A 19507-nucleotide genomic window follows, 5' to 3' on the forward strand; every position below is an offset into this window, starting at 1 on the left:
CTGCTGCTACGGCACACCCAATAAACACTGTACCACATTTGCTGTGAAATTCCCACAAACCACTAAACCAATTAGATAAAAACCCAAACCCGTGCTTTCTGATTAACAGATAAATCACATTAAAGTGCTCCCCATCTGGCCATTCCCATTAGCTCCTGGAAGCTCGTGATTTGGCGGGGAAAGTGGGAAGTAGGGGGAAGCAGAGGCCCAGGCTGGTGGGGAGGTGGCCTGAGGGGCTGCTCTCCCCACACACATGTCCTGGTGGCCTGACACCCAGGACTCCAGAGCCCCATCTGAGCGCATTTCGAGAGGTTAGTCAGTCCTGCTCTTTCTAGAGAACTGTGAAATGAGAGTCAGAGTGTTGGAAGAGGGTTGGTAGCTTGTCTGGTCGGGGGATGGGTGTGGAATATAGTGTTCTCAGGTGTGATGTCAGCACACACGCCGCTTGCACCGAGAGACAGTTAGGTCTGCCTGAGTCTGCCCACATAGATGTTTGCAGGTATGGAGGTGCACGCGCCTTCTAATGTATACAGTACACATACACACACACACACACGCACCTATAGAGCCGGAAACAGGAGACAGCAACCCACTCCAGCATTGTTGCCTGGAGGGTCCCATGGACAGAGGAACCTGGCGGGCTATAACCCATGGGATCGCAAGAGTTGGACACAACTTAGCAGCTAAAACAAACCAATAATTTGTACTAACAACTACATATTTCCTGTGTTACAGACTAAACCATCACTACCGCCATCCATGCACATCCATGGATGCACACACACCCGGTATACATCCACGCACACACCAATGGACGTGTATGGCTGTGCACCGAGCCCAGCTCACACGAGTTCACATCCAGGGCCGCATACATCCACGCGCACACTAATGGACGTGTATGGCTGTGCACCGAGCCCAGCTCACACGAGTTCACATCCAGGGCCGCATACATCCACACGCACACTAATGGACGTGTATGGCTGTGCACCGAGCCCAGCTCACACGAGTTCACATCCAGGGCCGCATACATCCACATGCGCACACTAATGGACGTGTATGGCGGTGCACCGAGCCCAGCTCACACAAGTTCACATCCAGGGCCGCACACACTCGTCTTCCATGTTGCGTTCAGTGTGAAATGCTGCCGTCTGTGAGCCGCACCATTCTGTTTTACCTGCCCCCTCAGGACTTCTCTCCAGTTACAGCGACTGGAAGATGCCATTAGGTATAAAGTAAAACACAGACTCTTTTCAAAGATGTTAAAATATAAAAGCGCGCACCCCTGGAAACTGGTGAAGTGCTTTGGGTGTGCATACACAGGAAAACATCCGTATCCAGAAACACTTACCCATCTATAGACGGCCGCAGACACACTCCCGGTGGGGGCAGAGTGATGATGCTGGCGGGGCTCCGAACAGCTGGCTGGATTCAGTTCCGTACTTATTGGATGCACTGAGATACCACTTCTTTATCTGCAAAGCAGAGATACAGTTCCTTGGGTTTGTTACGAGGGTGATGCAAGTACACGTGTTACTGCAGGTAGGATGGTGGACAGGGTATCTGGAATAGTGTAAATATATCACTGTTGTGATGACAGTTCCATGAATATGCAAACATGTGCACTTGGCACATTTGTGTCATGATCACGTCTTAGCCCCTCGGAGCTGAATGTGCCTTTAATACACATTTGTGGTGTGACAAGCTGTGAGTTCTCTTCTTTCAGATCCAGCAGGCAAAATTCTATGAAAACATCATGAAAATCCTCAGACCGAAGCCAGACTACTTTGCTGTTGGATACTACGGCCAGGGTTTCCCCTCCTTCCTCCGGGTGAGTCTGTGGGTGACTTGGACAAGGCCTGGGTCCCGGACCCCGGCCTCTCGGCCCTCCCTTTGTGCCTTGAGGCTCTGCTTGAGCTCAGACCCGGTGCCCTCCGGTGTCCGAGTGCCGTCCCTTCCCCTGCACCCTCCTCAGTCCCCCTCCACTAACAGCACCTCAGCCACCTGCTGTGTTTCTTCACACACACGGCAGCATTGGCTGGCTTGTGAGGCGGTGAGCACGCCAACCCAGGGACGAGGTGCTCAGAGGGGCCGGAGCTCTGCTACCCAGCAGGAACTATATTGCACAAGTTCTCAGACCTTTTGGTCTCAGGGCCATTTTATCTCTTAAAAATATAATCAAGGTCCCCAGAGAACTTCTGTATTTGTAGACTTTATCTATCTGCATTTATGACATCCAAAATTAAAACTAAGATGGTTTTAAAATGCAGTTCTCCCTTGGTATTCACCGGGAATTGGTTTTAAGACCTTGTGCAGAGAACAACACCTGAGGATCCTCAAGTCCTTTTTATGAAATAGTGTAGTGTTAGCATGTAGAAATAGCATACTATCTCCTAAATGGTTCAAATCACCTCTAGATTACTTACAATACTAAATACAGTGTAAATGCTTGTAAATAGTTGCTGGAGTGCAGCAAACTCAAGTTTGGCTTTTTGGAAGTTTCTAGATTTTTTTTCAAATATTTTTGAATCATGGTTGGTTGAATCTATGGAATAAGATCCTGAGGATATGAAAGGTTAACTGTTTAGAACTAGTTATGGAGGGTAAACAACTTATTTAAAAATAATGATAATAAACCCCCATGACTTGACTTGAAGTTGCTTCAGTTATGTCCAACTCTTTGCAACCCAATGGACTATAGTCCAGCAGGCTCCTGTCCATGGGATTTCCCAAGCAGGAATGCTGGAGGGGGTTGCCATTTCATTCTCCAGGGGATCTTCCCAACCCAGGGATTGAACCCAAGCATTGCAGACATAGTCTTTACCAGCTGAGCTACGGGGAAGCCCAAGAAAACCAGAGTGGGTAGCCTGTCCCTTCTCCAGTGGATCATCCTGAGCCAGGAATCGAACTGGGGTCTCCTGCATTGCAGGCAGATTCTTTACCAACAGAGCTCCCAGGGAAGCCTGAAATGAGGATCCAGGTTTGGAAACATTGATACGGGCATGGGTTTGGACGGAAGAGTTTAGAGTTCCGTTAGAGGCAACACAGTGGCACAGAGAGGTCTAGAACAGGGTTTCTCAGCCTCAGCTCGATAGATATTTTAGGCTAGATAGTGCTCAGCTATGGGCCGATCTGTGCATTGAAGGCTTCTTGCCCACTAGGTCCCAGGAGTGCTCCTCCTTGGAGTTGTAACAATCAAAACTCTTTCCAGACATAACCAGCATCCCTTAAGAGGCAAAATCACTGCCTGTTTAAAAACTGCTGGTCTAGAAGGAGCTAACATGTCAGGGAAGGATAAAGTGTGTTACCATGGAGCCTCGTGATGAAGGACCCGCATGCTGGTCCCTTCCAGCCCACAGGTTCCGCCCATATGGTCCATTGAAGGCAGGGGGGCAACTTTGTGGCCCTGTAGATGGGAGAGTGGGTGTGAAAGTAGAGTGAGGAATTTCCCTGGGGGCTGCACGTAGGATGGTTTGGAGAAAACGTTCTCAGCATCCATGATCTCTTCTCCCTTTGGAACCAATCCTTTTTAAAAAGTGGTATGCCCAGCTGAAAGGCGTGTGAGTTGAGGTTCCATCCTTTCCCTGGAGGGGAGAAAGGATGGAGAGATCTCTAGGCTATCACCACAGCCCTGTGCGCCTGACCAGCCTCCCAGCTTGGCTTGAACCATCTCCTCCATGCCTGGGCCCTGGGATCTCTGACGGATGTCCTTTCTCTGCAGAACAAAGTGTTCATCTACCGAGGGAAGGAGTATGAGCGAAGAGAAGATTTCCAGATGCAGCTGATGAGCCAGTTCCCCAACGCGGAGAAGATGAACACAACCTCTGCGCCTGGGGATGATGTGAAGAACGCCCCAGGCCAGTGTATCCTTAACAAATGCCCCTGCCAAGGGCCTGGCATGGGCCGCCCTGCCAGGACTTCAACCCACAGAGCCTGATCCTAGAGCTGGGGACTGCTGCCAGCATCACTGCAGTGGTGCCAATTTCAGTATCCAGTGCGGGCCCCAAAAAGAACCATCTCAGGAAACTCAAATACTGTGTTCATTGATAAATTCACTTCTTTCTTTGTGATGATTACCATCAAGGCCTGACTCGGCCAAGCATTTCTTTGTACAGGGAACCAGCGATTACACTCACAAAGTGGTCCCACCTCCAGGGATCTTCCAGTCCAGCAAGTAAAAGACGTTTACAGCATCATTAAATAGGTATTTGTAAAACTGTGATCGATGCTGTAAGAAAGCCATGCTGGTTACCATGATTGGGAGGGAAGGAAAGTCTTCCTTGAGGAAGGTGATGTTGAAGGTGAGAGATGAGGTGGGAAAATGTCCTAGACAGAGGGAAAGAGCATCGTGTGCAAAGGCCCTGAGGTCCAAGAACTGGCATGGTGCCACATAGCTCTTCCAGTAAACTCAGAACTCCTGAGCAAACCTGCAGGGCTGTCCTTCCTCTGGCCCCTGCCTGTGTCTCCAGCGCCATTGCCCCCAACTTTTCCTTCCCTCTCTGATGCTCCTCTGCCACACAGATCTTGTTTCTGTTCCTTAAACATGCCCAGCTTGTTCTTGCCTCTGGGCCTATGTGTTTTCTCTTCTCTTTGCTTGGAATGCCCTTCCCTCAGCTCCTTTCTCACCCATCAAATTCTAACTCAGTATCACCTCCCAGAAGAGGCCTTCCTTGGTCACCTTGTTGGAAGTCTGCAGTACTCTGCTATCTCAACCCCTATTTGTTTTTGTTTAGCAAACTGATCTCAATCTGTCATTATCTGTTGTGATTTCAAATGTAAAACTGCTTCATACATAGTCGTGTACATATGTCAACTGAATAGCATGGAGAGAAAAAGACCAAGAAGATGCAATCTGTTCATAGGGTGTATATTGTACATGTGCGTGCACAGAGGCGTCCAGCTCTCCGTGACCCCATGGGCTGTAGCCCACCAGGCTCCTCTGTCCATAGAATTTTCCAGGCAAGAATACTAGAGTGGGTTGCCATTTCCTCCTCCAAGAGATCTTCCCAACCCAGGGATTGAACCCGTGTCTCTTGCATCCCCCTGCTCTGGTAGGCAGATTCTTTACCACTGTGCTGCCTGGGAAGTCAGGGATATATATCAAATTAACATTAAAAATAGATTCCAGTATATAGTAGGTGCAGACAAATACTGTTTGATTCCACTTGTATGAGGTACCTAGACTAGTCAAATTCATAGAGTCAGAAAGTGTACTGGCAGCTGCCAGGGGCCAGGGAGTGGGGCTTGGGGAGGGGTGATGGGGACTGGGGCTTCCCCAGCAGCCCAGTGGTAGAGAATCCGCCTGCAGTGCAGGAACCACAGGAAATGTGGGTTGGACCTCTGGATTGGGAAGATCCCCTGGAGGAGGGCGTGGCAACCCACTCCAGTATTCTTGCCTGGAGAATCCCATGGACAGAGGAGCCTGGTGGGTTACAGTCCACAGGGTCACGGAGAGTCAGGCACGACTGAAGTGACTTAACATGCACGCACACATGCACAGTGGGGACTTAGTGTTTAATGAGGACGGAGTTTCTGTTTAGGAAGGTGAAAAATTTGGCAGATGGATGATGGTGATTGTTGTACAACTTTATGAATGTACTTAGTGCCACTGAACTGTAGAGTTAAATATGGTTAAACTATTATGGTTTGATAATGTGACTTTTAACCACGGGTTGTTCAGTTGCTCACTTGTGTCCAACTCTCTGCAACCCCGTCGACTGCAGCACAGCAGGCTTCCCTGTCCTTCAACTGTCTCCCAGAGTTTGCTCAAGCTCATGTCCGTTGAGTCAGTGATGCCATCCAACCATCTCGTCCTCTGTCATCCCCTTCTCCGCCCGCCTTCAATCTTTCCCAGCATCAGGGGCTTTTCTACAATAAAAAGGATTTTTTTCTAAAAAAAGGTAGAACTAGCATGGAAACTCCAGGAAGGCAGAGACCCGTGCTCTTGCTCACTGCAGTGATCCTCAAAGGCAGCTCTCAGGAAACACTTGCTGGTCAACAGAAAGAGAAAGAAAACGAGAGAAGGGAAAGAAAGGGGAGCTAGAGAAAGGTAGGAGGGAGGGAGGCATGGATGCAGCAAGCCGTCTGGGGCACACAGAAAGTCGAAGGGACAGGAGGTGGTGCTAGTGCAGTTGGGGAGGTATGGTGGAAACAAGGCTCCAGTGCAGCGAAGCATAATGATCACCAGGTCAGGGGCTGATGCTGCAACGGCTGCGTTAACCTAGTCCAGCTCCCGTGTTGCGCCCTGCAGCGCAAATTAAGTTACAGCCTTTAAAATGGGGCTGACAGGTTCCACGACTGGTTGGCTAGGTCTGTCGAACCTTAATGCAAATATTTTCCCCTCGGATGATACATATTCATCTGTAACCTTTTCATTATGCTCGCCTGCCCTTCATGCGTGCTCTACCAGGGTTATTTGCAGGAGGAAATGTAACCAGCGGCAAAGCTGGCTGGTTACACATGTGAGTTTGGTTACAGGCGAGACATGGGATTAGTACTAAGGCCCTGCTACGTGGATATCCTGGTATTGAACAACCATGTGGCCTTTTAACTCATGGTGGGAGAAGCATCATCTGTTACTGGGCCGAGTCATCATACGCAGGCCTGATTCAGCTCCAGGAGTCAGGTGGACAGGGAAAGGGCTGACATTTGCTCTGTGTCCTCTTCATGCCATGCAAAAGACTGAAGGTTTTGTAACTAGATTTTTCTAATCCCCATAAAGGCTTCCCTGGTGGCTCAGTGGTAAAAAATCTGTCTGCAATGCAGGAGACTCAGGTTTGATCCCTGAGTCTGGAAGATCCCCTGGAGAAGGAAATAGCAACCCACTCCAATATTCTTGCCTGGAGAATCCCATGGACAGAGGAGCCTGGTGGGCTACAGTCCACAGGGTCACAAAAGAATTGGACACGACTGAGTGACTAAAAGCAGTAACAACCCCAATAAAACTCTATTAGGTGGGTGTTAATTGTCCCTATTTCATAGCGAAGTACATGCAGCAGAGAGGTAAGGTGGTTTGCCTAAGAGTACGAAGCTAGTTAATGATGAAGTTGAGATTTGAACTCCAAGGTCTGTCTCAAAGTCTGCATTCTTTCTGTAATGCCATCATTTTCATTTAAGATTAATGAACAGAGTGTTCTCTATTAACTATCGGTAAGTGATGGCATGCCAGGCATTTTCATGCATTGTTTCATTTTATTCTCATAACAATCCCATGAGTTGGGTATTTTTACTCTCTGCATTTTGCAAATAAGAAAAATGAGGTTTAAAAATGTAAACAGCTGGCACAAGGTCTCAGAAATTGATGGAACTAAGATTGAACCCAAGTCTGATTTTTGCAAACTCTGAGCTCTTAACGCTCCGTTCTATTGCCTTCCTATGTTGCATGACAAGACCCAGTGTCTTCTCACGTAGGTACCCAAGTGGGGGAAGTCACTTAACAGCAGAGGTCTCTTGGGTGGGTGTCTCCTGTTCCCTACCCACCCCTCTGCTGTTTAACGCGTAGGGAGCGGGTGCGGCCATGCAGCCTACTGGACGTGGTTGGAGGGTGATGTCACTGGCTGCTTCAGGGAGACTTACATGAAGGACCAGATGGGACACATTTTAGTCTCTGGGGACCGCGTGTCTCTGTCACAGCTCCTCACCTCTCTTGTGCTGGGGGAGCCCCATGGGTAGTACATAAATGGATGGGTGTAGCTATGTCCCAATAAAACTTTATTTATGAACACTGAAATTTAAATTTAATATTATCACATGTCACGTAATACTCTTTTTTTTCAAATATTGAAACTATAAAAGTGATTATCTAGGAGCCGCACAATAACAGGCAGTGAGCCGGATTTGACCAGAGGGCTATAGGTTGCCAGTCCTGCCCTAGACTTAATCCAGAAAGAATTCCCTCCCAGAGAAGGCTGTTTGCTGTAGAGCTTGAGATAGAAATTAGTTTTCCTGAGTATTACGCGACTTCCTCCAGTCAGGCTTATTCATGTGTATTAAGCATTGCTCCTTCTTGCCCTCTCCTCTCATTGTCTCTGCCTCTGAATCTCTCTTGATGTCTCTCTACCTGTCTCTTTCTCTCTGTCTCTTTCTGAGGGACTCTCACTGAATGTGGAAGTGCTCTTCAGCAATAAAACAGTTACATCCCCAGCATGTTAGCACAGAGTGGGTTTACTGAGGGGGGGAGGATTGGATCTAACCTGGAATTGCGTTCTGGCCATTTCTTTTGTGTGAAGGAGTCCCAGCGCCTGCATCAGGAAGCTCCCGGTCTGGTGGGGAGGAGACTGGAAGGAGAAGACAGGGAGCTGGAGAGACGAGAGTTCTGTGCTCAGACGCAATGCCGTGGAGGGCCAGGAAGGAAAGGGGCACCTGGCTGAGGGTGGACTGAACTTCACGGTGGCATGGAGAAATCGTCTTAGCAGAGGGGACAGTACCATCTGTTGCATACTCCGAAATAACGGTGGGAAGTGGGTTGGAATCCTAGTGGATGATTTGAACAGTTCATTTTCAAAATTGGCATATTTGAATGCCAGCAAGAGGAGTTTGTGATTTCTTAATTGGCAGAAATGTCAGGCTCGAGGGAAGAGTTTTCAAGCCAGGGTGGACCTCAGGTAGAATAGAGGGAGGAGAGAACCTGGACACCTGGAAACGAGAGGTGGGTAAGGATGCCACGGAAGCCGGGGAAACGGAAGCAAGGTTCAGGGGTGGGACCGGCGATGGCTAACCTTGTTTATTTTGCTGTGTGATTGACTGACAGCAAACAAAGGTCTAGAAGAGGCGTGACAGAAGTCTGGCACACGTGATAACTCTTCTGTAGCCCGTGCCCATGGCAGGCATCAATCACGGAGCTCTTTCCCACTGAGCTTGGACATGGCCTTATATCCCTGCCCCAGGCAGTTGCTCTCAGAGTGCTAGATGGCATGTATTCACCTGCTCTAAAGCAGCGCTTCTCAAACCGCAGCGTGCATGTGCCTCACCTGAGGAGCCTACAAAACGCAGACTGGGACTTAGATCTTAGGTGGGCCCCGGGAGTCACCGTTTCTAACAAGCCCTCAGGTGATGGTGATGCTTCTGCTCAGTGGGGAGCACCAATTATAGGCAACGAACCCTGAGCTTAGGGTTACAGACCCAAATACAGACTGTTGCTCTGTGCTCACAAGCTGTGTGACCTTCACTGTGTTGTTCAGCTTCTTTGACCTTGATGTCCCTTTCTCTGGAAAGTATTATTAACGTTAACAGCGGTGGTCAGTGGAACTAGGGAGATGAAAGGAGACCGAGGGGAGACATTCTCTGCAGTCAATCAAGAGCTATGAATGCGTTAGGTGTTACTCTTGTTCATGATAGTAGTATAGCAAAGATTAAGGACTGTTAATACTAACCAGCTGTTAGCAGAGGCTGCGCCCTCGGACAGGGCTGCAGCTCTGATAAGGACCACGGTGACTGCTAAGTGGTCACTAGGACCTAGCATCTTGAGGTTTGTCACTCATTAAAAACTTGGCCCCAGAGGACTGTCCTGGGGGGCGGGGGTGGGTCTCAGCTAGGACCTGCTGTGCTGGGAACTGCCCCCCACCCCCGACCAACATGTTGTGAGCTCTTAACTACAGGAATTGCAGACATCCAGTGTTTCACTGTCCAGCCCGTCTTGGATGAACACCCGAGGTTCAAGAATAAGCCGGTGCCTGACCAGATTATAAAGTAAGCCCCTCAGTTCAAGGGAAGGAATGTGGGGAGGAACATTCTGTGAGGCTGCCAAGCAAGCAGAGCCGGTGGGAGGACAGGCCTTGGTACCCTTCTGTCTTAGCCTGTTTTCCATTTCCTTCCTGGAAGAAGCATCACCCCCATGAGCCCTCTGGGCCCTGCCCCTGGAAGGCTAACACCAGGCGTGGCTGGGAGGATGAGGGCGGGCTCACCCTGCAGCCAGGGAGTCCTCAGGAAACACCGATGGGCTTCACTGACTGGGACATGGAGAGCCTGTCTCTCAGGATGGTGCCGGAGCGGCTCCAGGAATCCACAGCTGGAGAGTGTGGGTGACAGGGACAATGCTCGGGCTGAGCACTTTCTCCAGAGGAGCATCTTTTTGGCACTTGTGAAGGTTGTGCACTCACAACGGATGTGTCCACACTTTGATTTAAAGGGTACGCTAAGGGAGGTCCCCCAGTGGTTAGGACTCAGTGCCGTCACCGCCAAGGGCCAAAGGTCAATCCCTGCGCAAGGAACTAAGATCCCACAAACCAAAAAATTTAAATGTAACATAAAGGAGGCATTGGAGGTAGCAGCATGAAGACAAGATGGATCTGTTTAATACCAGAAGCCAAGGTCAGGAGTGAGGTGGTGAAGCAGAAGGCCTGTGGGATCTGTGGGCAGCAGGTGCCCACTCTAAGCTGTCTGGCTCACCCCCCTTAAGCCCAGGTGCCCAGTTTCACACCTTGATTGCCTTTGGAAAGGCTTCTTCTCTGGGAGGGCCTGTCTGAGCAGGAGCTCAGTTGTGAGAGGAATGGCCTGCTCCTTGGGGGAGAAGTGGTCTCATGCTAGGGAGGTAGGGGGCAGATGTAGCTGAGCCTGCATCCTCAGCCTTCCATCCCCACCTCAGTAAGGCACCCTCGGGCAAGGGATGACAACCACACAGCCAGCACCGTGCCCTGCTGGCTCTGATGCTAGAACAGCCCTAGAGATTCAGGAAGACTGATGGGGTGGGGGTGGGGGCGTAGCTAAAGGAATCCTTGGAAGATACCTCTGGGCCATTAGTCTAGGACCTTGGATGTATCCAGATCCTTCATCGAGATCATAAGAAACAATGGCCCAGACACCAATATGTGTATTAATGATAGAATTTCAACTTTGGGGTTACCCTGAGGGGTGCTATGTTCTTATGAGGGCATATGACTGACGAGCTTCTAAATCATCTTAGAAAGAAAGCCTGGTTTTAAATGCTACAGCGAGGGCTCTACCAGACCTAGAGTTCACTGCGGAGGGCCTCCCTGGACAGTGCAGGGTCAGGTCAGGTTTCGCTCTCAGGAGCCTCAGCCTCTTCCTGTCTTGCAGCTTTTACAAATCCAACCACGTGCAGAAGTTCCACTACTCCCGGCCAGTGCGCCGGGGGACCGTCGATCCTGAGAACGAGTTTGCCGTAAGTGTCTCCTCTCCCCTGCAGCAGCCGCGATCGCTCCCCTGGGCCTCTGTACCAGCCAGAGCATGCTCCTGCAGCATCATAATGGGAGGGCCTCTGACCCAAACCCACAGGAAGGGGCCTGGCTTCTGCTGGTATGATGACACCCGCCTTCCAGGCTCTTCTGTGGGGTTTGTCGTCTCATTTCTTGAGCCTCTCCACTCCATGTAACGCAGGCCTGGCGAGAGCCCCTGTCTGCCTCAGGGAGTTCACAGTCCCCAGTGTTCTGTGTTTCCCAGGACCTGTCTGCTATTCCCAAGGGCTAAGGCTGGCACAAGGAGCCAGCTCCAAGTCTCTCTCCGCTCTTTCCCTTCAACTGTGATTCTTCATGTTTGGAGGTGGGGGTGGGGCTCTGCCCCTTTAAGAATATGATGATTGATTGCTATACACACACCCAGAAAATGCAGGTGAATGTATTCAATTGTGCCTAAAAATTATGCCTGTTCAGAGACCCAGGTTAAAACATACTGAACCTAAATCTAGGGAAAATGTAAACTTCACATTGGGAAAGGATTCTTCAGGGTAAAATGGGGGTGTGTTTCTGGATCCTGTAATTTTTCATTCTGATTCTGGGTGGATAGGAGGCCTGGGGGCCTGGCTAGGTCCCAACTCTGCTGGTCAGGTTTCACAAGTGTGTTGCTTTCCTGCCCCTGCCTCCCTCCAATGGGACAGTCGATGTGGATCGAGAGGACCTCCTTCGTGACCGCATACAAGCTTCCCGGCATCCTGCGCTGGTTTGAGGTGGTTCACATGTCCCAGGTGAGTCTGCCGTTCTCAGGAGTCTCCTGGGACCGGGAGAGGGCAATGCCTTTGTTAAAAGCCGCTGCAGAAAGGAAAAGTGAAAAAGTGTTAGTTGCTCAGTCATGTCCAACTCTTTGCGACTTTATGGACTATAGCCCACCAGGCTCCTCTGTCCATGGGATTCTCCAGGCAAGAATACTGGAGTGGGTAGCCATTCCATTCTCTAGGGGATCTTCCTGACCCAGGAATTGAACCCAGGTCTCCTGCACTGCAGGCGGATTCTTTACTGTCTGGGCCACCAGGAGGGACTCCAGGAACTGCAGTGCAGGAAGGAACCTGAAGCAGCATCTAGTTTACCTGCTTTCAGATTAATTTTTAGCATCCGATAACTTTTTTCCCTGGAAAATGAAAGGTACCATAGAATCCAGTAATAAACTTGATGAGCGGGGAGCTTCTGTGGCTGGTACAGATGAAGCAGAGGGCCTGGAACTCCATGCACACATTCAGCTCCTCATATTCTCCCCCACAGCAGTTGTTTGGGAGCCCTTTGCGAATCCCGCTATGAACTCGTTTTAGAGTTGGATGAACTAAAGCTCGGAGAAAGGAAATCATGCAGGGCAAAGCTCTGACTACAACGCAGATGTGTGAACTCCATGTATTTGCTCCACATATAGCATGCATTTTGCTTCATAACTCACTTCAGGGTCTCTGTGTTCTCAGATAGCTAAGGATCTTGCAGCTCCCAGCAAGGGGAACTTGAGAAGCAGGGGTGTATTCAGGATATCTTATTCACTTATTCATTCATCAAATGTTTGAGTTCCTAACACATGTCAGGCAGCTGGAGATTTTACGGTGACGCTTACATTCTAGTGGTGAAGACACTAAAAAAGTCTGAGTAACTATGTCAGGTGGAGAAAACTACTCTGGATAAAATAAAAGAGAAAGGTAATGAATGGGGGTTATTTTAAATAGCATGGAGAGAGAAAGTCTTCTGGCTAAATGCCTTTTGAGCAAAAGCCTGGAGGAAGTGAGGGAACTATCTGTGCAAATATCCAAGAGATGTGTGCAAATATCCAAGAGAAGCACCTTCTAGCAGAGGGAACAGCAAGTGCAAAGGCCCTGGGGCAGAACAAGCTCACGTCTGAATCAGAACAAGTGAGGGAGGAGTAGCAGTAGTCTGCTAGCAGGTCATGTAGGACCTTGTAGGCACCATAAGGTCTCAGGCGTTTCCACTGGCTGAACTGGAGCTGCACACACAGGAGGGACACGGTCTGACTGACATTTTCAATGCTGTTTGATAAGCATTGAAACCATCCCCCTTCAGCCCTTAAGGCCCACACCTTAAGGAAGCCAGGTGACCCTCCATCTCCTTTACGCAGATATGGCCCAGACCTTAGTAAAATATAATAACGATGATAACGTCAACAGACATTACTGAGCATGTACTAAGCTGTTCATAGGAGTGACCTCATTTAAACCCCTCCACAAGTGCAAAGTAGATGTTCCGTTTCACAGATGAGGAAACCCAGGCACTGAGTGAGTTAGTGGATTGTTCAAGGTTAGCAAAAGAGATGAGGTTTGAGACTTCCCTGGCCATCCAGTGGCTAAGACTCCGTGCTCCCAGTGCGGAGGGCCTGGGTTCGATGCCTGGTCAGGGAACTAGAGCCCACGTGCCTGCCGCAACTGAGAGTTCACGTGCCGCAACTATGACTGAAGATCCAAAGTGTTGAAACTAAGACCCAGCGTGGCCAGAAATAAGTAAACTGACCTTTTTTCTTTTTTTCTTTTTTTAATAAAATAGGTGAGGTTTGACTTTAACTTCTTAAATCAGGCATCTGGATAGAGTCACTCTCCTTCCTCAATGTGTTTGCAACCCACCCCAGAGTTAGTGCCCTGGAGAGGAAGAAACGACACATGACCTTTATTCAGGGGACACAGTGGTGTGTGATAAGCTCGGACAAGTGTTCCAGGAGCTGTGTCAAGGGCTTTCTAGCATTATTCTATTTAATCCCACAAAACCCTGTGAAGTAGGCTGTTATGATTAATCCCATTTTTGAGGTGAGGAATTGGAAGCTTTCCACTAAGCTATGGTCTCTACCCGTTGACCCTGGCTGTGCCCTCTCCTCTGGTGGGCTCAAAGAGGCACCTCTGTTCATCACTGTCCCCACGGGGCTGTCAGCAAACTGAGGGGATCCCTGCCTGCACTCCCTGCATGCCCCGGCCCCCTCTGCCAGGGTATCTTGCCTCCTGATGGACAGCGTAACTTGTCTGTATGTTTCTGTTTAATATCTATAATTTTGCATATAGTAACATTAGAATAGAAGCCCCACTAGGCTGTGAGCTCCAGGAAGACAGGTTTTTGTCCATTTTGTTCCTGGCTGTATCTCTGAGTGCAAAGAAGAGTCCCAGACACGTAATTGGTGCTCAAGAATAGTAATTAAGTAAATTCATCAGCCCGTCACTCAATTAATATGCAGAAGCCTATAATATCTGAAATGGTTACTTTACTTTATGAACTCATGATTCTGAAATTAGGAAGGAAATAGTCAACCTTGACTGATACCCCCCTGATAGAAGTGGTTGGGAAAGCCTCCAAAAAGTTGACCAGAGGAAATTTGTCTCTATTAACCTCCCTCAGTTGAGTTACAAAGAATTAAGGATGTTTCAGACACAACAGTGTCATGCCTGCTGAGTGAATTCCTCTCCAGACATTTGTTTTTGTGCTACAGAATCTGTATCTTGTTCTTGGTGGTTTCTTTCATGAACTGCCGTGACTATAGTACAGTTTGTGTGGAGAGTTGTTTTCTGATGGGGTTCAAGTGTAAGTCTTGTTTATTGAGAGTTCTTTCCTTGTTCTTGGTCCTGAGAATATTTAATCTTTACAAGAAGTTCTGAGCTGGGGGTCAGAGGCCCAAATTCAACCTAGTTATTAAGAGGCTATATGATGTTGGATAAACACCGTGTATCTCTGGCCTTAGTTTTCATCATCTGTAAAATAGACATGAAAAAACTATGGAATTTCATAGAAATTCTCTGGCTGTCTACCCTTTCACTGCCAAGGGCCCAGGTTCAGTTCCTCATCATGGAACTAAAATCCCACAAGACACAGTGTGGCCAAAATAAAAGATGAAACTATGGAGTTTCCGAGCTGAAAGACACTCTGAAGGTCGTTTAGTCCAAGAGCTACAAATCTAAATACCTTCAGAGCCCAGGAAGATACTGTAAATATGTGAAATGGTCAAACAACAGGCCGTGGGAGAAGCTGCAGCAAACTCCTTCAGACTGAATTAATTTCTAAAAACATTAGAACTCATGTGCTGGCTGAATGACAGGCCCAGTCCCAGTTTGACCTACAGATCTCCAGTGTGCAAACCCTTCCCTAGTTTCCATCCATTGGAATTATTTTGCATATGAAAAAACTAAAGCCTGAAGATGGAACTTGAACTTCCCCGTGATCAGTGACGGATGTAAGTTGTAATAATAATGCTTATCTCATGCAGCTCAGAGGATTTCTAAGACAGACACTGGACCGTGGGTTGCAGCTTGTAGGACACGGGCTGCTGCCCCCACCAGGCTGAGCAGCCTTTCCCTCCAGCTCCCCTTTGCGTGTGTATGAGTGTGCACGCACATGTGTGTGCATGCGTGACAGCGAGTGGTAGTGACACACAGAGGCAGCCTGCTCGCAGGACCATCTTCAGAAATGTCCAGAGACAAGGAACGTGGGCGAGAAGGCTAGGATTTCCCAGGGATCTAGGGAAATAATTTAAAAAGATGACCCAGAACGTGGCTGTGAATGCCGGGCCTGCCCCTCTCGTAGGCTCAACAGTGACAGAAACTAGCCAACGCGCTTTGTAAAGAGCGCTGCTGTGAGTCAGGTGTCGTATTATCTGAACTACCCTTTACTGTGTGCTCATGAGGCAGGCCCTGTAACACCACCGTTTCAACAGACAGCAGCACTCCAGGAGGGTTTCTCAGGTTTCCTGACCATTCCCTCCAGCTCCCACCCACCCTGCCAGTGAGTCTTCCCTTCTTAGGACGGATGCTGTTCCTTGTCCTAATGTCTACCAGAGGTAATAATAATAACCATCAGCTACTTTTTGAAGTAGATATTCTTCTCATTTTACCAAGAAGTCAACTGAGGCTCGGAAAGTTTAGGAAACTTGCCCAAGGTCACACAGATAGGAAAGCTGGCTGAGATTTGCACTCATTTTTAATTTGCTTAGTTTAGTTCAGGGGTCAGGAAGCTATGGCCTATGAGGCAGATCCCACCTGCATTTATTTTGGTAAGCAGTTTCATTGGAACAACCACGCTCACTGATTCTCACACTGTTTGTAGCTGGTTTCTTCCTACAGTGACAGTGTTGAGTTGTTGCCACAGACAGCATCTGGCTCTGTCACAGAGAAAGTTTGAAGACTTATTTCCTGTTTTGCCTAGATCCTATGCTCATGGGAACCACGGTTTTGCCAGTTAGCGCCTAATGCCACTATTTGCTGAGCTGTGCCCAGTCCTTCAGTGGTGTCTGACTCTGAGTCCCCATGGACTGTAGCCCTCCAGGCTCCTCTGTCCGTGGAATTTCCCAGGCCAAGAATACCGGAGTGAGAAAGAATACCCTTTCCTCCTCCAGAGGATCTTCCTGACCTCAGGGTTGACCCTTGTCTCCTGTGTCTCCTGAAGTGGCAGGCATATTCTTTACCACTGTGCTATCGGGGAAACCCAGCGTTCTATTTATCTTGCTTTTTAAGAGGTATTGAAAAGGTGTTTAGTTTTATCTCCCAGCTAAACGAAGCCTACGTTGGAACAGTGACCCACATATAACAAGTCTCGGGACCTGATGTGGGCCCGGCCGGTGACTGTGCCATCAGCTGCTCTGGCCTCCAGCTCAGGGCTCACACGTGGTGCGTGCACATCCAGTGCCGCTTGGGTTGAGTGGGAGTGTCTCTCACCAGGTAATAAGAGGAAAAAGCCTGCTTGGAGCACATCCAACCACTGAAACCCCAAAGAGTGCCTGCCACTGCCTACTTCGTTTCCCCAGGGAAATCTTATTCTCACTAAGCAGAAATTCAGCTTGTCGCTTCCCCAGACAGCAGACGGCCCCCAGGGCTCAGTAATTACCACGGGAGCCTGCTACAGCCCCTTGGGGAACATTGCTTCATTTGAATTCCAACCCCAGAGGAAATGAATCCCAATAATTATACCTGTTTTTAAAGCAGCCTGCTCAGGCCCTTTCTTCTTGGTGATCTTGTTTTCAACAGACCACAATTAGCCCTCTGGAGAATGCCATCGAAACCATGTCCACCGCCAATGAGAAGATCCTGATGATGATAAACCAGTATCAGAATGACGAGACCCTCCCCATTAACCCGCTCTCCATGCTCCTGAATGGGATCGTGGACCCTGCTGTCATGGGAGGGTTCGCCAAGTACGAGAAGGTGAGGGGTCCCCTCTCCTGGATGGGACAGGGCGGTGGCAGGAGGGTCCTGGGCAGAGAGCTGCTATCACTCATCTCATGCAGCCATCTGTCCCTCAGAAGGGCATGGCAGGTGTTCAGGCCTCAGGCGCCCCCAGAGTTCCCACAGCCTGACCCTCATCTGCTTCCCTCCCTCGATGCCGCGCTCTGTGTGGTGCAGGAAGGAGCAGCGCTCATAGGCGTCCCTTATCCCGCTGGGCACATCCAGGTGCCTCTGTCAAAGAGAGACTCTGGGATGACCATGATCCAGACCAGGAAAGTCAGGACCCACCAATCAAAGTCCGCGCCACTTGTGAAAAGTCATCTCTTCTACAGATGATGGGAATGACCTCTACAGATGGGAAGAAGTGAAACCCAGAATCTGTGCAAATCCAGAAGGGATGGGAGATGAGCTCCAGAGAGTTCGTATCTAGATACTCCAGTCATAAGGTCCCTCTAGAAATCCGCACGCGTTTCAGCCACAGATTTCATTTTTGAGCCTCATGGTGTCCATGGTGTCCATGGCAAAAAGGGAAGGGCCATTGGTTATAGGAGTCACATTCTCCACTGGAGGAAGATAATTATTCAGTAACAGGGTGTGGGGTGGGGGTGGGGCACAGCTTTTCCCAGCACTGAGATAGAATAGAAAGTTTTCTTTGGTTTTCACCTATCAGTTCAGTTCAGTTCAGTCGCTCAGTCATGTCCGACTCTTTGCGACCCCATGAATTGCAGCACACCAGGCCTCCCTGTCCATCACCAACTCGCGGAGTTCACTCAAACTCATGTCCATTGAGTCGGTGATGCCATTCAGCCATCTCATCCTCTGTCATCCCCTTCTCCTCCTGCCCCCAATCCCTCCCAGCATCAGAGTCTTTTTCAATGAGTCAACTCTTCACATGAGGTGGCCAAAGTATTGTAGTTTCAGCTTCAGCATCAGTCCTTCCAATGAACTCCCAGGACTGATCTCCTTTAGGATGGACTGGTTGGATCTCCTTGCAGTCCAAGGGACTCTCAAAAGTCTTCTCCAACACCACAGTTCAAAAGCATCAATTCTTTGGCGCTTAGCTTCCTTCACAGTCCAACTCTCACATCCATGCATGACCACAGGAAAAACCATAGCCTTGACTAGCCGGACCTTTGTTGTCAAAGTAATGTCTCTGCTTTTGAATATGCTATCTAGGTTGGTCATAACTTTCCTTCCAAGGAGTAAGCATCTTTTAATGGGATGCGGAGGGAAAAATGGTCAACTCATTCTCAAAAATCTCATGATGAATTTCTTATTAACTTTTCTATGCCATCCATTGATGTAAGACTAAAAGTACGACACAACAGTATAATTCAGGGACAGTAATTCCAGTCAGTCCTTGCAGTTACCCTTGGATACCCCATACAGTCATCACTGGTAACCCTCTGTACATCCTTGAGGGGTGATAAGAGGTGTCTGAATATATGTGCACACACTGAGCGCATGAGCCCAGAAAGAGCTGGGCTGCCAGGGTCCCGCACCATAGGGAGGTGCCCTGGAAAGGCCGTCGGGTGAGATTCCTTGCTGAGGTTTTTCCCACGGGACGATGCGTTGAACTGCAGCAGAAAGCCCTGCTCCTACCCCATCCCAACCCCAGAGGTTCTGATTCAGTCAGCCTGGGTGGAGCTTGTCCAAAGGTGATGCTACTGGTCCGGAGACCGCCCCCCACCACCTCCGTCTAACAACTGTTTCCCTGGGGTTTGTTTGTGACCCTTTCCCAGTGGATACTGATCTGCACCCTGGGAATAGGCAACATGAGTCCCCGAGCTCCCTGACTGCTGCCCATCTACATAGCAGTGGCCTCACTCCTGACCCTTTCAAATGGAATCCTCTGCCAGTGCCAGAGAGATGCGTTGTGGGGTTCACGCCAAAGGCACAGGAAACCCCCAATGTCTTGTCTGTCTTCCCAGGCCTTCTTCACTGAAGAGTACACCCGGGAGCATCCGGAGGACCAGGACAAGCTGACACGCCTCAAGGACCTGATCGCCTGGCAGGTACAGCAGAGCTGGCCTGGGGAGCCCCGGCCCTGGCCCTCCTCTGCCCTTCCTGGCCGGCTTGCCCTCCACTGACCCCAGGCGGGTATGGCCTGGCTTTGCTTGTTCTCCTGCCCCTTGGCTTTGGACCTTTCCTCTGACTCTG

At 49.4% G+C, this 19507-nt stretch overlaps 1 protein-coding gene across 1 annotated transcript in view; it reads left to right on the plus strand.

Annotated features, from left to right (window-relative positions):
- Window positions 1–19507, plus strand: part of DOCK2 (dedicator of cytokinesis 2) — a 462975-nt gene that overhangs the window by 423226 nt on the left and 20242 nt on the right. The window contains exons 40-46 of the mRNA XM_018065716.1: window positions 1724–1828; window positions 3719–3860; window positions 9603–9684; window positions 11032–11116; window positions 11828–11914; window positions 17150–17326; window positions 19279–19362. Of these exons, the coding sequence (XP_017921205.1) occupies window positions 1724–1828; window positions 3719–3860; window positions 9603–9684; window positions 11032–11116; window positions 11828–11914; window positions 17150–17326; window positions 19279–19362 (762 nt within the window). The remainder of the gene's footprint in view (window positions 1–1723; window positions 1829–3718; window positions 3861–9602; window positions 9685–11031; window positions 11117–11827; window positions 11915–17149; window positions 17327–19278; window positions 19363–19507) is intronic.

The sequence above is a fragment of the Capra hircus genome, chromosome 20 (assembly GCF_001704415.2).
Source record: "Capra hircus breed San Clemente chromosome 20, ASM170441v1, whole genome shotgun sequence".
Classification (NCBI taxonomy): domain Eukaryota; kingdom Metazoa; phylum Chordata; class Mammalia; order Artiodactyla; family Bovidae; genus Capra; species Capra hircus.